The sequence below is a fragment of the Nyctereutes procyonoides genome, unplaced genomic scaffold, assembly GCF_905146905.1.
Source record: "Nyctereutes procyonoides isolate TBG_1078 unplaced genomic scaffold, NYPRO_anot_genome, whole genome shotgun sequence".
Lineage (NCBI taxonomy): Eukaryota > Metazoa > Chordata > Mammalia > Carnivora > Canidae > Nyctereutes > Nyctereutes procyonoides.
Window position 1 is genome coordinate 16,935,878 of NW_026575034.1, and position 17,040 is coordinate 16,952,917.

General features: G+C 41.3%; 1 protein-coding gene across 5 annotated transcripts in view; it reads left to right on the plus strand.

Moving 5' to 3' along the window:
* Positions 1-17,040, plus strand: part of IRAG1 (inositol 1,4,5-triphosphate receptor associated 1) — a 161,387-nt gene that overhangs the window by 105,350 nt on the left and 38,997 nt on the right. For all 5 annotated transcript variants that reach the window (XM_055317900.1, XM_055317897.1, XM_055317899.1 and 2 more), the window contains 3 exons: positions 697-1,314; positions 3,155-3,233; positions 15,815-15,938. In XM_055317900.1, the coding sequence (XP_055173875.1) occupies positions 697-1,314; positions 3,155-3,233; positions 15,815-15,938 (821 nt within the window). The remainder of the gene's footprint in view (positions 1-696; positions 1,315-3,154; positions 3,234-15,814; positions 15,939-17,040) is intronic.

A 17,040-nucleotide genomic window follows, 5' to 3' on the forward strand; every position in this document is an offset into this window, starting at 1 on the left:
GGGAGAATTTCACAACTCACACAGCATAGCTATACTCTGACATAGATCTACAGGCTCCTCACAAAGCAGGTTTCCTTCAGGAAATAAGAGTGCAGAATCTTAGAACTTCTGAGTAGTAAGATATTACCTTTGCAAGAATCACCTGATCACAATGATCCTTAACCTCTTTTGAATCACGGAACTCTCTGAGAAATTGTTGAAAGCTATGGATTCTCTTTCCAGAAAAAGATGTACAACATGCCTACATAAATACACATGTACATCTGCAATAATTTCAGAGGGTTCATAAATCTGATGAAAAATCTGAGTCCCTAAGAGTTAAGGGCCTTGCCAGGAAGAGTCAGGACTAGAAATTGGGGCAACTGAGTCAAGGCCAAAATTTGTGACTGCACCCAAGCTGTCCTCTATTCCATTGTCCTCCACAGCTCCTGGCCCTTGGGAAGTTCTTGGAAGATTATGAATGGCAGGTCTCCTTGTCCTGTCTGTTTTATAGACCTCAGGCTTGTCTGTGGCTCCCCTTTACTAGTTCAGACTTGACTGAGAAGCCTTCCTGTCTACTTAGTGCACACACCTGCATATATACACACACAGACACCTTAGCAGGGTCTGTGGGACAGAGGTCCTGCAGTGGAAGTGGCCCCATCTCTTTCCTCTCCAGTCTGCTTCAGAGTCCTAGCTCTACCTTGTCTCTTTCAGAATGTCTCCAAAGGGCTAGCTGACCGAAAGCAGAATGACCAGAGAAAAGCGTCTCAGGGCAAGCTGACTCCTTGTGCTCCCACAATTGAGAAGTCCAAAGAGACTGCAATTGAACAAAAGGAAAACTGCGATCCCCTCCAGTGCCCTGAGGCCACTCCCAAAGGCCCAGCTTCTGGAATAGGCAGTGGTGGGAAAATGGCCCTGAATAGCCCTCAGCCTGGCTCTGCTGAAAATGAGCTGGGAAAGGCGCTTTTGAAGACAGCCAAGGAGGGCAACCCTCTGCCTAGAGGCCCAGCCCAGGGCTCTGGAGGGGTGGCTCCCCTGATCGCCCAGGGAAAAGGTACAGCTGGAGAGCTGACAGTGTCAAAATTTGGCTCCAAAGCTGAGCTGCGGCCCCCTGCTTCCCGGCCACCCCTACAGCGGGGGGTCTCCTGGGACAGTGGTCCTGAAGAACCTGGTCCCCGGCTGCAGAAAGTGCTTGCCAAGCTGCCTCTGGCAGAGGAAGAGAAGCGTTTTTCAGGCAAAGCTGGCAGCAAGTTGGCCAAGGCACCTGGACTCAAAGACTTCCAGATACAAGTGCAACCAGTGCGGATGCAGAAACTGTCTAAGCTCCGTGAGGTGGGTTCCTAAGGGCCAGCTGGGCAGGGTGTACACTTCAGGTCCCCCCTGAGCTGAAGACCTCTAGGCTGAGCTGCTAGGACAGGGCAGCTCTAGCCTGGACTTGGGCCTTGCGGGGCCCTAAACTTCCCCACTCTGATAAATCAGGCCCACTGTGCAGCATCTTCTTCATAAATACTAGTTTCGGGTACTTTCACTGGGAGGAGGTCAGAGTGGGACATAGTTGCCACACACAACCACATTTTAAGGGGAAGGCAGGTATATGGAGGAGCACATGGGCCCTAGTACCAGGCTGTGTTTTTCCCTCTAGCCAGAGCTGACAGCTCATAAACAGGAAGCCCTTGATGGAGTGCCTTGTCATGCCTAGAATGGAGCTGGGCAAGGATGGAATAGCTTTTCCCTTTGTCAGGCCCCTGAGCTTTCCTTCCTGATGCCTGTTAATAAAGGGCCTCAAATCTATCCTCAAGTATAATGGATGGCCATGAGGGGCTGCTCCCCCTGTAGTGAATTTCTTCCAATGCCTGTGATGTCCCCAACTTTCACTGGCCATCAAACCAGGCATAGTAGTTTCTCATGGAACAGCCACCCTTTGAGGGGATGATTGGGAGTATCCAGCAATGTAGGGGACAGAGATAGGGTGTGAGGGTGAGAAGAAGTTAACAGGACAAAGGAATCATTATCCAGTCCCCTTTTCCCTAGAGAGCTAACCTAAGCAACAGGCCAAGGCAATTGGGACTCCACGGGGTGGGACCTGGCACCCTCACAGCTAGAACCGGACAAGGCTCCCGTGGTTCCCTTACAGAATGGGTGTGAGATAGGGAAGGAAAAGAGGTACATGATAGCAGTCAAGCACAAGTGAAGAGGTTTCTGTGCTAGCAGGGACACATTGCAATGTGTCCTATTCAGAAACCATTCCTATTCAGAAACTTTTTATGATGTTCTGAATTGGAGGCTCCAGGGAGCTGCTAAGGAAACAGGTAAAGGGCCCTGGCCAATTACTACCATTTGGATCATGAGCACCCTCTGGTGGCCCTTCCTTTCCTTCTTTAACCAGGGGACAAACCACTCAAGTGGCTCCTGCTACCACTGGAGGCTGACACCCCCACGCCCCGCCCAAACACAAGTCACAAGGTGCGAGGAGATCTGTCAAACATTGGAAGTGCTGATCTAGTCCTGATGGGTAGTGAGCATCCCCATCTCTCCTGGGCCTTGACTGCTGAGGCCCCAGGGAGTATAGTGGGGCAGTAATTCTCAGGCCTCATGTGTCTGGAGAGTTTTAACAACTCAAGGGATGCCATAACCACCCACTTAAGAACTGGGGGTAAGAGAGGTCACAACCGCTGGCTGTTTCACTCCTGGAAGTGGGCATTCACTGCTCTGAACAACAGGGCAGGAAGCTCTACCCAACTTGAAGCACAGCCGTGAGCTCAACAAAGATCACTTCCAGCAGAAGCTCCATACACATCCAGGTGACCATCCTGTCTTCAGAGCCCGGGGCTCCAATTCTGTTTGTCGTATAGCTCTCAGCCACTGTGTGGTTGGAGCTCATTTGCCCTGAGGCCCAAAGGCTCATTCAAAAGGCAGACCATGCCAAGGACGATTCTTAACCCAAGGATCGTGGTGCTAATGGTATGGTTTCGGGCACCTTTACAGGCTGGGAGAGGAGCAGTCTTCCAGGTGCCTTTCATATGTCACCGTGTCATGACTGCCCACCCCCCATCGTGGCTGCCCTTAGTGCCTCCCACGTGAGGCTGAGTGGTCACAGAGCCACAAAACAGAACCAAGAGAAGAGTTCTGCCTGATGTTATGATCTGAAATGTTTTCTTCTTTTCCTAAAAAGGAGCACATCCTGATAAGAAATCAGAACTTAGTGGGGCTCAAGCTTCCAGAACTTAGTGAAGCGGCTGAGCAGGAAAAAGGTAAGTGGGGTCGGGACAGATGTTCTCCTCAGGCCAGGGCTGGATTCATTTTTACCAGATCAAAGAAGGTGAACATGTAAACACTAGACTTCTGTCAGGGCCTTTGTCCCAGTGGTGAATGTGGCCCAAACACGGAGCAGGCACTCAGTAAATATTTGCAGATAAATGAATGAATCAGATTATGTTTCCTGCCTACTCAGAGAACCTCTAAACTTGTCTCTTCCCAATTGACCCCCTTCTGGATCCTGTCTCCCTGAGCCTTGTTAGTACCTAGGAGGCCTGGAAGGGTGACCCAGGCCTCAACTTTTGACACTTCCTTTTCCTTTCACACCCAGGAAGTCACCCAAATAGAACAGTTCCTCTTTTCAAGACATTAGAGTCATCTCTTGCTTTCCAATTTGCTGTCACCACAAAGTCCAGACCCCAGCCCTTTCCCTTCTGGCCCTACAAGTCCACACCCACTCACCCTGCTAGACTCATCTTCAGAAAATAAGACTTTGGATTTCCTGCCTCTCTCCTGCCCTCCATCTCCTGGCTCGACTCTTCTATGGGTCATGCTACCTGTGGTCAGTCAGCACAGAAGCCTTCTGCTTAAGGATTGTTACATGAGCATGCACAGGGTGCTTCCAACTATGTTGGAAGCCCTTATCCAAAATATAATTAACTAACACCTACCTATTCAACATTAACAAGATTCCCAGAAGTAAAATTTCCAACAACTTCTGTAAAGTACTAATTAAAGAAAATTAACCATCTTTATAGGCAATCTTTTAAAAAGATATGATATACTTTTCCACTTTTAATTTTTAATTTGCTTATTAAAGCAGCTTCAAAACACTAGGACAAGATTTATCTTAAAACTTGCCCCATAATCCCATAAATTCTGAAAGAAGCAATTTTTATTCTTTCTAGTATTTACCCATATTTATAATTTGTTCACAACTGATTTGATTATATAGCTATAACTTCCTGTTTCTACTTTTTAAACTTCTTTCATAACTGATTCCATATAGTTTGACTTGTCCTTCTATTTGTCATATATAACGGATATACTTTTTATGTTGATGCATTGATGATGTTGGGTATTTTATGTTTACAGTTCTTTTAACTATGACTAACCACCCTGCTCTAAACAGCTCTGTACTCATAGTTTTTTTCTTTCTTCCTTCAAGTTATTTCCTTGGGACAAATTCTCAGGCTTGAGAGTCAGTGGGTCAAAGTGTAGAAACATTTGCATTTGCCAAATTGCCTCCAATGTATGCTACCTACAAAGACTGAGTGAGGAGTCTTCCTTGTAAGAACTACCAGCACTGGACTTTCTTTGCTTTTACACCTTATGTGCCATAATATAAAAAGAATCAGATCATCAATAAATGCCACTTTGTTATTACTTCAATTAATTTGCTGGCAAGCAAGTTCAAATTTAAACATTTTAAGTATTTATTTACTCTGTTTTTCCTTATTGGGTATGTTAGCCTTTCATCTCTTTGCCCAAGTGTCCATTTGGGACTTAGGTTTTTTGTTGGTTTGTTTTTTGTTGGTAATATATGTAAACTCTATAGATACTAATCTTTCACTGACTATATTTTTCTTTTGGAGTTGATTTCTAGTATCATTAGTATCATACCATTATGGTTGTAAAAGATGCTTGATGTAATTTCAGTCTTCTTAAATTGATTGAGATTTGTTTTGTTCCCTAACATATGATCTATTATGGAGAATGTTCTATGTGCATTTGAAGAGAATATGTATTCTTCTGCTCTTGGGTAGAATGTTCTGTATATGTCTGTTAGGTCCATCTGGTTTGATGTGTCATGTAAGGCCAGTGTTTCCCTATTGATTTTCCATCTGGATGATCTAGCCATTGATGAGAGTGGGGGGTATTAAAGTCCCTTAAAATTATTGTATTGCTGAAATTTTCTCCCTTTAGGTCTGTTAATATTTGTTTGTATTAAATATATTTATGCACTATGTTGGGTGCATAAATATTTACAAATATTATATCCTCTTGTTGGATTTGTATTTTTTCTCAATACTTTTTCATCCTATCACTTTTTGCTTTTTAACAAGTTTTGTTATTTTAGAGAAACTATAAAGTTTTTATAATCATCTTTGCCTACCTTTTCTTTTGAGAAGTCTTTCATTATTTAAGTCATTATAAAAACATTACCTCTCCTTAACTGGGATAGCAAATCTATTTTCTAATAGTTTATCTATAGTTTAACCTATTTATATCTGTTTTGCTAATATCTGTGGAATTTATTTTAAGATCTAGGTGTTTGGAGATTTAAGATCCTGTAACCTCAATAATATTTTAAGGTATATATATTTCTTGTTATTTTGTGGCTTAGACAATCATATGCTACATATATATATATATATATATATATATATATATATATATATATAACACTAGTTCTGAGCCCTTGGTTCTGTTTTATTCTGATCAGTACTACACCATTTTAATTACTGCTGCCTTATAATACATTCTAGTATGCTGTGAGGCTGCTTTTCTCTCACTGCTTTTCTTTTGCAGAATATTCATTATGTTCTAGATATAAAGATTCAGCACAAAATAATGGAAAGAGCAACTGGACAAAATCAGGAGATTTGAGTTTATGTCCCAGTCCAGGAACCAATTGGCAGAGTCTTTAAATATGTTCCTTCAACCTCTGTTCCCTCTTGGACTAGCTGAACTCAGAAGGCTCTTAAATCTAAGATTCAAGGATTACAGGTCTTTTCTAATTTGCTTCTTACCTACCTATTTCTTTAAGTGAAATTTATACCATTTTATACAACATTTTAATTACAATTGCTTTAAAGCTACACACTGGTTCCAGAAGAACTGTCCTAGTGCTTTTTGTTTTATAGTTTATAGACTTTTAAAATACTTACTGTGAAAACATTTAGTTCTCGTTTGGAGACATGATTTGTCCTTCTATTAATCTAGGTTTTCCTTTCTTTATCCTCCAAAAAGATTTGAAGTTCTTTGTACAGGTCTGTCATATTTCTTACTGGGGCACTTTCTATTTGATTTATATTTTGCCTATTTATGAAGAAGACTCTTTCTTTCATTAGATTTTCCTAGCTAATAATTAGTGGCATAGATGAATGCTGCTTGGTGTTATACTTGTTTTTCATATATTAACAAATGGTACAAGGATTACTACAGTGACTAATTAGCACAATTACTATAACTAGAGTGATTACTGAATGCCAAGAACTGGACTAAGGATTTGATAATATTTCACTTAATGCTCATACAACCCTACAAGGCTGGTCTTACTGTACCCATTTTACAAATGAGGAAATTGAGGCCTGGGAAGGTTAAATTCACATGGTTATTAATTGCTGAAGCCAGGATCGGAACCCAGATGTGACCATAGCCAGAGGCTCATGACCACTGTGCATAATGCCTTTTTCACATCCACAATGTTATTTTTATTTTATTGAATTCAGTGTTAGTCTTGGTTGTGTGTTTGTGCATGTGTGCGTGTACTTGTTTTGTGTATCTGTCTGTTTTCTACTTTGGCAACATTCTCTAATATGCTAATGGTGACAAGGAGAACACTTGCCTTGTTTCTGTTTTAGTGGTTTTTTTTTAATTTTTATTTATTTATGATAGTCACACAGAGAGAGAGGCAGAGACACAGGCCGAGGGAGAAGCAGGCTCCATGCACCGGAGCCCGACGTGGGATTCGATCCCAGATCTCCAGGATCGCGCCCTGGGCCAAAGGCAGGCGCTAAACCGCTGTGCCACCCAGGGATCCCCGATGTTTTAGGGTTTTTCTTTAAGGGATCATGTTGTAGCTCATTCTTAAATAGATGTATTATTTTATTATTTATCTTACTAAGTAGAAAAAGATATATGTAATAAAATATATAAAATAAGTAGTATATTATTTTATATTTTTATTATTTTAAGGAAATATTCTTGTCTTTAAAGTTTCAAGATTTATGTTGAATTTTATCAATTTGCTTTGGGTATTTTCCATATTTAGAAATATTTTCCATATTTAGAAATAAACCCTTGTGGTCCTGGAATAAAATTCATTTGATTGTTGTATTTTCTTTCACATGTACTACCAAATTTTCTCTATAAGTATTTCTTTTAAAGTATTCTGCAATCTTATGCATTAGTTAAGATAAAATCTAAATTGCTATGACAAAGAGGCCCCAAAGTATAATCTATGGGGTACAGAAGATTGTCTCAGCCTCAAGTAAAGATTCTTTTTTTTTTTTTAAGATTTTATTTATTTGACAGAGGGAGAAAGAGCAAAAGTAGGGGGAGTGAAAAAAAAAAAGTAGGGAGAGTGGCAGGGAGAGGGAGAAACAGGCTCCCCGCTAAGGAAGGAGCTCGATTTTAGGCTCAATCCCATGACCCGGGAATCATGACCTGAGCCAAAGGCAGATGCTTAACCAACTGAGCCACCCAGGTGCCCCTCAATTAATGATTCTAAGGCAAGCTATCAGGTTCGCAGGTGTCTCTGCTCTACGTAATTGTTCAGGGATCTTAGTTTCATCTCTGCATTTCAATATATTCTCCTAGATGCATCGTTATAGGGATATATAAGTTTCGCCATGAGCTAATATCTTAGAAGTGGAACTGCCTGATCAAAAGCATTTATATTTAAATACATAAACACACAACCAAATTAACCAATTTAGATATCCACTATGTACCTTCCCTCCCAGTTTTCTCTCATTTCTAGCATCTGGGTGGTTAAGAGCTTAAATTCAACACTTATTGGCTGCATAGCCGTGGGCAAGTTTCTTAGTCTCTAGATGGCTCAGTTTGCTCATCTATAAAATGGGTATAATAATAGTACTTTAGTACTTACTTCAGTGGGCTGATATAATGCTTTTGTGATACTGGTCTTTATTCCAGCAGAAACTTGGCATACATTTTAATTCCTATAATCAAGGTTATGGAACTCTATTGTGTCAGCTAAGTGGGATGTTGTCCTGTGTGCTCCACAGTGTAGGTAGGATGGTGCTGGAGAGGTGGTGAACAGCAACAAGTGTTTGATTTACATCTGCAGAGTTGGGACTTCCTTTTCCTATATTCTGAAAGCCTCCGTCAAAGAGTCTCATCCCCTTTCCTATCCAGAATGACTTTGGGAGCCCTCCCTGAAAGCTAGAGAGGCTAGCTCTTTTTTCGACCTCTAAATACAACAGGGTATATGAGCTCATAGGGAAAACTCAAGTCTCTTATGATGATTGTTGGTTGGTCCTTTGGGAGATGGGGAAGATCCTTATCAGAACATTCTGGAATCTTAAGAACTTTGGCTCTCCTTCAGTTTCAGAGGATTGGGAGGTTCTTTCCTGCTACATTTGGTCTTTCCAACAATCTAACAAGTTCTCTTCACAGACCATTTGTAGGATGTTTCGATCCTAATCATTTGCAGGTCACTTCAAGGCAAAGAGATGTGAGGCTGACTGTGGGCTAGTTCCCAGGCTGCATGCTGGGAATGCAGAGGTGAAAAAGACTCAGGCTCTGCCATCAAGAAGAGGGCCTTGTCTTAGCTGTCATTATTAGTCCCTTCAGCTACCTGAACAACCTCTTATCCCATCTGTTGCCACTCTTGACCTCCCCACCCAGCTCAATCCACTGTTCATACTGAGCCAGAAGAATTTCTGAAATGCAGATCTGGTTCAGCATCTTCAGGGGCCTTCATTCTGCCCTTAAGATGAGCACTAGAATCCTTAATAGGATCTACAAGGCCCTGTGTAATTAGCCCTGCTCCCCTTGCCTGCATCTTCAAGGGTTACTCTCCTCACTCAGTATCTTGGCCTTCCTTCAGCACAGGCTGTCCCCTCTACCAGGAATGGTCTTCCTCTCATCCTCTTTGCCTAATGAATTCTCATTTGGTCTTAGGCTTCTGCTCAAATGTCACTTTTCTAGGGAACACTTTTCCAGCACCCCCAGATCCTTCTCTCATAAAATCTACCACAGTATGAAATATAAAAACATTATTGTTTCTCTAATTAATCTCTGTCCCATGAGGTAACAAGCTTTCAGAGGACAGTGACCTGTTTTGCTTAGTATTATATCCCTAGCTCCATGCCTGTTGCCTGGATCATAGTAAGCACTCAATAAATACTGAATAAGGAATGCCTGGGTGGCTCAGCAGTTGGGCGTCTGCCTTTGGCCCAGGACGTGATCGTGGAGTTCCGGGATTGAGTTCCGCATCAGGCTCCCTGAGAGGAAGGGGAGGTCTCTGCCTGTGTCTCTGCCTCTGTGTGTCTCTCATGAATAAATAATTTTTTTAAAAAAAGTAAAATAAAAAATAAATACTGAATAAATGAATGAGCTCACCTTCATCTTCTAGGAAAGGAAACACAAGGATAGACAAAATCACTGCAATACGTTGTGTTAAGACTTTACAACACAAAGTACCTAGGAACACTGAGGAAGAAGCAGCCAGCTCAGTAGAGGTGAGTGAGTCAGGGCAGGATTCTGGCCATGAAAAGCAACTTTGAGCTGAGGAAAAGAAGGGCATCCCAGGCAGAGGGAACAGCAGAAGCAAAGGTACACATGCATCTTCTAGTTCTTGGCATCTTCCAGGAGCAGAAGGAATCCCATGTGAACCAAGTGTCGGTCATGTGTCCTAACAAGATAGGCAGCAAGTGTGAAGTATTCATAGGGATCCAGGAAAGTGAAGGCTTTGAGGGACAATTAATGGGTTTGAATGTCATTCAAGACCCCTTGGAAAGCCAGAGAAACTTGAAGATAAGAAAGCATCAGGTTCAAAGCTGAGTGTGGAATAATTCTTCTCGATAGATAATGAAAGCTGGCCTGAAATGGGAGAGGCTGGAGGCAGGGAGACTGGTAAAAGTCTATGGAAACAGCATGGTGAGAGGTGATAAGACTGTAGATTGGGATGGACAGTAGGGGACATGGGAGGGACAAGTTTGAGAACTATTTGGAGGTCAGTTTGGCAGGACTTGGTAAAGAGGAGAAACCAGAAAGACCACCAGGTGTGTGTCTGCATGTCCAAGGATGTGATGGTGTCATTAATGAGGATGGGGAGCACAGGAACAAGAGCTCACTTGAGGAGGAAGACAGCAAGTTCGGGTTTGGATGTGGTAAATGACCATGAAGAGCAGCTTGAATGCTACAGTCTGACAGACCTAGTTTTGTATCCAGGCTCTACCACTAATTAGCTAGGACACTGGGAAAATCTATTTAACTTATCTGAACCTAAGTTTCCTACTTTGCAGTTTCCCCAGAAAATGAGCATCGCAATATTTATCTTGCAAGGCTATTGTAAGGAATGAATAAGAAACTACATCTAATGCAAGCTGATGCTTGATAATGGTGGCTGTTGAGATTGTTTTTATCATCTCGATCTAAGTGACAATGTCTAGAAAGTAGTTGGATATCTGGACACCGAAATTGAGAGAAGTGTGGGCAGTCTGAGCTCAGAACCCCCAGATCTCAAACAGGAAAAAGTGTTCCCTGAGAAGATCAATCTGAGGAAAGTTTATCCCCAACCAGTAGTTTTGGTCTTTGGGGAGTCATCCTGTGTCTCAGAGCATCTTTAATCAGAAACCCTAGAAGTTATTTTTGTAAGTTCTGGAGATTGCCAGAAACAAATGCTTTCATTGGAATGAGCTAATACAGGCAGATATTTTTAAAAATAATTCTACTGTTAAAATACCTCAAGCACATCAAAATATTCAACTAATAGTGAAAACTACAAAGAAAGTAAAAATAGTTTATACCAAATACCCTCTTCCCCACAAATACAAAAGGAAGAAGGAGGGAGATTATGCTAGATTGCTAGATATACTTATTTTAGACAAAAAGTATGAAAATTTACTTAAACTTGAATTAAAGCAGAGTGAAACTGCAGGAATTGCTGAATTTTGGCAATTTCTTCCTCTAGAAAAGAGATTAGTTTTTAAAAGTGTAAAATATACATTATAAAATGCATTAAGAGTTTGGAGTCATTGAGGTACTTTTTTACATTTTTCAAATTTGGATTATTGACTTCCTAATGGAAAAGATGAAAACAATACCATTTCTTCCCCCACTTTCCTATTTCTTCCTATCCTTCCATCTCCAAATACACAAATGATAATTCTTTTTATACTGTCAAAGCTGTAACATTTACATTTCATTCTGTAACCATAATTTCCATAGTTGGTTAGTCTTAAACTTACATATAATAGGATTTAATGCTCACCATCAGTCCCTTTACGATAGCTCACCATTCCCAAGTTTATGATTTTGATTTATGCCTTGTTTAGCTAGATTTTATTATCCAAAAGTTTTCTTAGAAGGGCTCAGAGGTGCTGTTTCCTGAATTCTAGTATGTTTTAAAATGTTATCTTTGTTCTTGGAGGACAGCTTGGATAGTTTTAAATTCTAGATCATCCTTTTCCTTAGAATTTGGTAGATGCTACACTGTATTTAATGTTCTAGAGAAGTCTGAGACCAGCTGATTTCCAGCACCCCTCAGTCTCCACCTCTCCCTGTAGATGAGGGTAGTTGGAGAAGCACTTCTTTAACCATATATATGGATATATATGGGTTTTCTCTAACACGGTATACTCTTCTGATCTGCAAGTTCAGCTCTTCCCTCAATTGAGGAAAATTCTTTTATATCTTTGAATATGTTCTTTGTTCCTTTGGTTCACTAGTTCAGAGACACTACAATCTGTAAATTCCTCACCAATATCTCAACTACATGTCCCTTATTTAATCTCTAAATACTTTAGTCTTTCTTTCTTTATATTCCTTGAGCTCATCTCAATCTCCCCCACCCTCTAATTCAGTTTGAGACTGTATCTGTTTCATTTCTTCATATTTCCAACATTTTGGTTAGTTCTATACTTTTATAATTTTTTTCATAGTTATTTTTTAGTCTTCCATTTATTTCCTTAAATCGTAATCTTCTTTCATCTTTGTGTGATCCTCTCATCTCACCTCTGATTTCCTTTTTTCAGGTTTTAATTTCTCCTTGAGTCAAAGCATTTGTGGTATACATTTTTCATAAAAAATGCATTTTTGATGTGTTTTTTAAATCTATGCTCCCATTCTAACATCTGTCTCCTTCCTACATTTTTCCTTTTTTCTTTCCTTTTTTGACTATAGTATTTGTGCCTAGTTGCCATGCCATTGTTTTCATTTTATTTCAATTTTTTAAACATATGATCTTTTTTTTTAAGATTTTATTTATTTATTCATGAGAGATACAGAGAAAGGCAGAGACATAGGCAGAGGGAGAAGCAAGCTCCCTGCAGGGAGCCCGATGTGGGATTCAGAGATAATGCCCTGAGCCAAAGGCAGATGCTCAACTGCTGAGCCACTCAGGCGTCCCTTTTATTTCATTTTGATATGAATATTTTCACCTGGATTTTCTCTTTTCCTAGACATATTGTATAGGTCAATTTTCATTGACTTCTTCCTACCTTATCTGAGATCTCTGTCCTCCCTGCGGTGCTTAACTGAAGACTGGGTATTTTGTGTCTGCTTTATTACTGTTTGGGTGGAGTAGAAGAGGGGAAGTTTAGATGGACTTGTGGGTAGTGGTGTTTGTGGGATTAGTTTCTGCTCTTTTCCTATAACTTTGTTCATAGTCTAACACGTGAGTTTATCACACCACAGTGTGGGCGTATCTTATTCTTTTGAGTGAGTAATAGAGGATTATAGATTATTTCCCCAGTTCAGGGTAGAATTGTAGAGACAATCTGCCCAGGAGTTTATTTTCCAGACTTGAGCCAACTATTCCTGGCAGCCACTCTCACTCCCCTGCCAGATAGAGGAAGGAAAAAATAGACCAAATCTAAGGAGTTTGGCTACTATGCTATTTTTTAGAAGTGGTGGTCAGGGGTAGGGGCAGCTTCAACTGGGGCTTTCCATGTGTCTCCTGTCCTCACTTTATTGGATGGGTTTGTTTTATTTATTTTCTCTTTTGTTTTAAAGTCTGGTAAATCCCTCCATATTGTTTGAGATAATCAGCTCTGATAGAATGCTATGCAATCATTCTCCTTTCCTCTTCCCTCCTACACAGTAAGAAAAGCAAATAGCAGCACAGGCAGTTTTTTGTCTTGTTGGAGTATTGTTGTAGTGGCATGGAGATCCTTCCTTTCTGAAGAAACCTTCTGAATCTCCTCTGGATGCTGCTTGCTCACCCCCTCAGTCTACTTCCCTTTTCATTCTGTGGTATTATACTCTTATCAGAATTCTTCCTCTTACATCTTCCTCTCAGTAATGATTCTTTGAGGGGAGAAGAAAGGGCTATCAAGGGTGGGAGCTCTACATTTATTCCTGGAAAGTTCTGTCTTTCTCTAACCATTATTTTTTTTTAAAGATTTATTTATGATATAGACAGAGAGAGACAGAGAGAGAGAGGCAGAGACACAGGAGGAGGGAGAAGCAGGCTCCATGCCGGGAGCCCGATGTGGGACTCGATCCCGGGACTCCAGGATCGTGCCGTGGGCCAAAGGCAGGCACTAAGCCGCTGAGTCACCCAGGGATCCCCTCTAACCATTATTTTTAAAGATGATTGCCTTTTCTTATACTTGAGAGTTGCTGGTATATTTATGGTCGGTTTAACATTTTTTTGTAGTTGTTGAGTTCAGGAGGAAGACAGCTGGTTCTAGGAGCCACAAGTTCTAGGATCACACCCTTCAGACAGCCATCTTATCAGGGCTAGAAGGCCTACCTAGTTACTTTTTTGGTGGGGCAGGGGAGGCTCAACCTAAGCAACTTCCTAGGCAAAATCCCCTAGTATGGCTTTTACTTGATTTTTAGATCTTGTATGGTCCAATCAATAATATAGATTTCTCAGGAGTCCACTGCTTGATTATCTCTCTGCTGGGTACAGTGTAGATACATAAAGGTATAGTGAGGCAAGAGGCACCACAAGGTTCACATCATCTGTCAAATGGAAATGTTGGAGAGCAGTAAGTGCCAAGACAGAACCCAAGAGATGACAAGTAGCTAAGAGAACATCTAGTCCAATCTTATATCCAAAGAAGGATTACTGACTACCGCATTTCCAACAGATGGCCCTCCAGACATTGCTGGGATACCTTGAGTACTGGAAAACTCCTGAACACTGTTCTGTTATTGGAAAGCTCAAAATATTTAAATATCCTTTATCTTGAGACAAAATATAACTCCTCTCTGCATGGTCTCCTTTTGGAGAAACTTCTGTTTCACATGACTCCCAATCTTAGCTCCACTTAGATGGCTACCACAAATATGCCTATAGTCCTGATATCTGGCCTGGACTACCATTCTGGAAAATGATTGAGCCAGTTGGAAATCTGCTCATGAGAGATGGTATAACATGGATAAGTCCCGCATGCAAATGGAAAGTAATAATTATATGGGATGAAGATACCTGATTTGGCTCAAGTAAAAGAGACTTGAGGCTTTTAATCCTAAACGTACTATAAGCCCATAGTAAGGTGCAGTGAGTCTATACTGCATGAATAACAAATGTCAATGCCAGGGACATTTGCCAGTGTCTTCCTGAGCTTGTTAAAGCATATCTGGGCCTCTGGGATAGCAACAACCGGAATGCATGCAGGCAGAGGATGATATCTAGAGGTCATGGGCCATAGTGGGTTGCAATGAGCAGTTGGGAAAACAAGGGTAAAGCCTGGAGAGGGGAAGCTTTAGAGAGGTACAAGAGCTGTCTTCAAACAAGAGAAAAATTTATGGGAAAGAGAATACTTGGTTTGTTCTTTCTACTTTCAGAACACAGACCCAGGATAGTTTTATGAGGTAACAAAAGACTGTTCATTGGTTCTTTTGGCTAGGAGGCATCTATTTCTGAGATCTATAAAAGATCTAATGACCTTAGCTTTACCCTGGAAAAACCCGGTTTCTATTTCTATCTATGGGGATATGGAACCAGATTTCTAGGTAGGACACTGGTGATTGAACCACTCAATTCACTGCAGGAAGAATAATGGGACAACAGGCCTCTTGAGAAGCCTGCCAAAGAGAGGGGACTGTTCCATATATTATAGCTAAAGAGCAACCAGCTTTCAGTTGCCAGAAACAAACCTTGAACTCCAGACACAAGAGCCTGCTTGGTACTGTGGAGAGCAATGGGGAGAACTAGAATTTAAAGAAGATGGAATTGGGGCAGTCCCGGTGGCACAGCGGTTTAGCGCCGCCTACAGCCCAGGGTGTGATCCTGGAGACCCGGGAGTCCCACGTCAGGCTCCCTGCATGGAGCCTGCTTCTCCCTCTGCCTGTGTCCCTGCCTCTCTCTCTGTGTGTGTCTCTCATGAATAAATAAATAAAGTCTAAAAATAAATAAATAAATAAATAAATAAATAAATAAATAAATAAATAAGACGGAATTGGTTTGAAGTCTGACTGCCAGTTACTAGTTTTGTAACTTTAAGTAAGTTATTAACCTTGCTGAGTCTTGGCTTATCTACCTATAAAATGAGATGATTAAGGTCTAGCACATTGGATCATTGTGAGGATAAAATAACAATTATAAAGCCGATCACGTGTAATTAGGTTCTTATAAACTGAAGCAAGGTGTCAACAGTGCTACTGTGATTTCAGACATTCTATAAGTTCAGAATTCTGGTTTTTTCAGGGCTTCCTTCTGAAGTCTCTTCAGCTATTGAGGAAGAAGAGTCAAAGAGTGGCTTGGATGTCATGCCTAATATTTCTGACATGCTGCTGCGCAAACTGCGGGTCCACAGGTCTCTTCCTGGAAGGTAAAATCAGGGCATGGGTTGCATAAGACACTATTGGGGGGGCCCTGTACTAGATTCTAGGTAGGACATAGTGGACCAGCCTTGATTTTTGAGCTTAGAAAGGTCAAAGTCTCATGGTCCAGATAGGGCAAATGCATCCAAAATAAAAAGAGTAATAAAGAACCACATACGTTAATCCTACCTCAAAGAGCAGGTGGGTTTCACAGGTGGGCATGAGGTATCACCAGAGGCTCATGGCAGCAGAGAGTGGTGGACTTTGGCCCAGGAGAAATGGTTTCAGTCCAAGATCTATCATTTACCCATAACTGAGAGATTCTAGGTATGATACCTGCATAAATAGAGATGTAGAACATTTGGAACCACACGAAGGATTGCTTAGAAAATCTACCAGGCTCTTCCACACACAGGAAGAAAGTGACTTCACCTGCCAATGTCAGCTTCCTCACCTATACACCAGGAGTATAAGTGCTGTCATTGGTAGGATGCTGCCCTAGCTAAAAAAGATTATGGTAGCAGGGACTTAAGACCATGTCAGCACATGACAGACAGATAACTGTATTGAAAAGTGAATAGTGGGCAGCCCAGGTGGCTCAGCAGTTTAGCACCGCCTTTGGCCCAGGGTGTGATCCTGGAGACCTGGGATCGAGTCCTGCATCGGGCTCCCTGCATGGAGCCTGCTTCTCCATCTGCCTGTGTCTCTGCCTCTCTCTCTCTCTCTCTCTCTCTCTCTCTCTCTCTCTCTCTGTGTGTGTGTGTGTGTGTGTCTCATGAATAAGTAAATAAAATATTTTTTTTTAAAGTGAATAGTTTGGAGTGTAAAGGAGAAAAGAGAGGGACCTACTAAGCAATAGGAATCGGGTGGGTGTCTGCAATTGAGGCATTCTGCCAAGCCCAAGTAACCTGGAGACTAAATTATTGGGGGCCTGGGAAAGGCCATTAGGGAGAGCAATCAGACATAAGAGAACTCCCTGATTTGTGGGTAAATATGAAAGGAAAACAAGTTTTGCCCAGGGGATGTGATGTGTTCAGAATGCACACTATAATCACCTAAAACACAGAGTCATCAGGACAATATTCAGCAACTAAGCCAGCATTAGGAAAA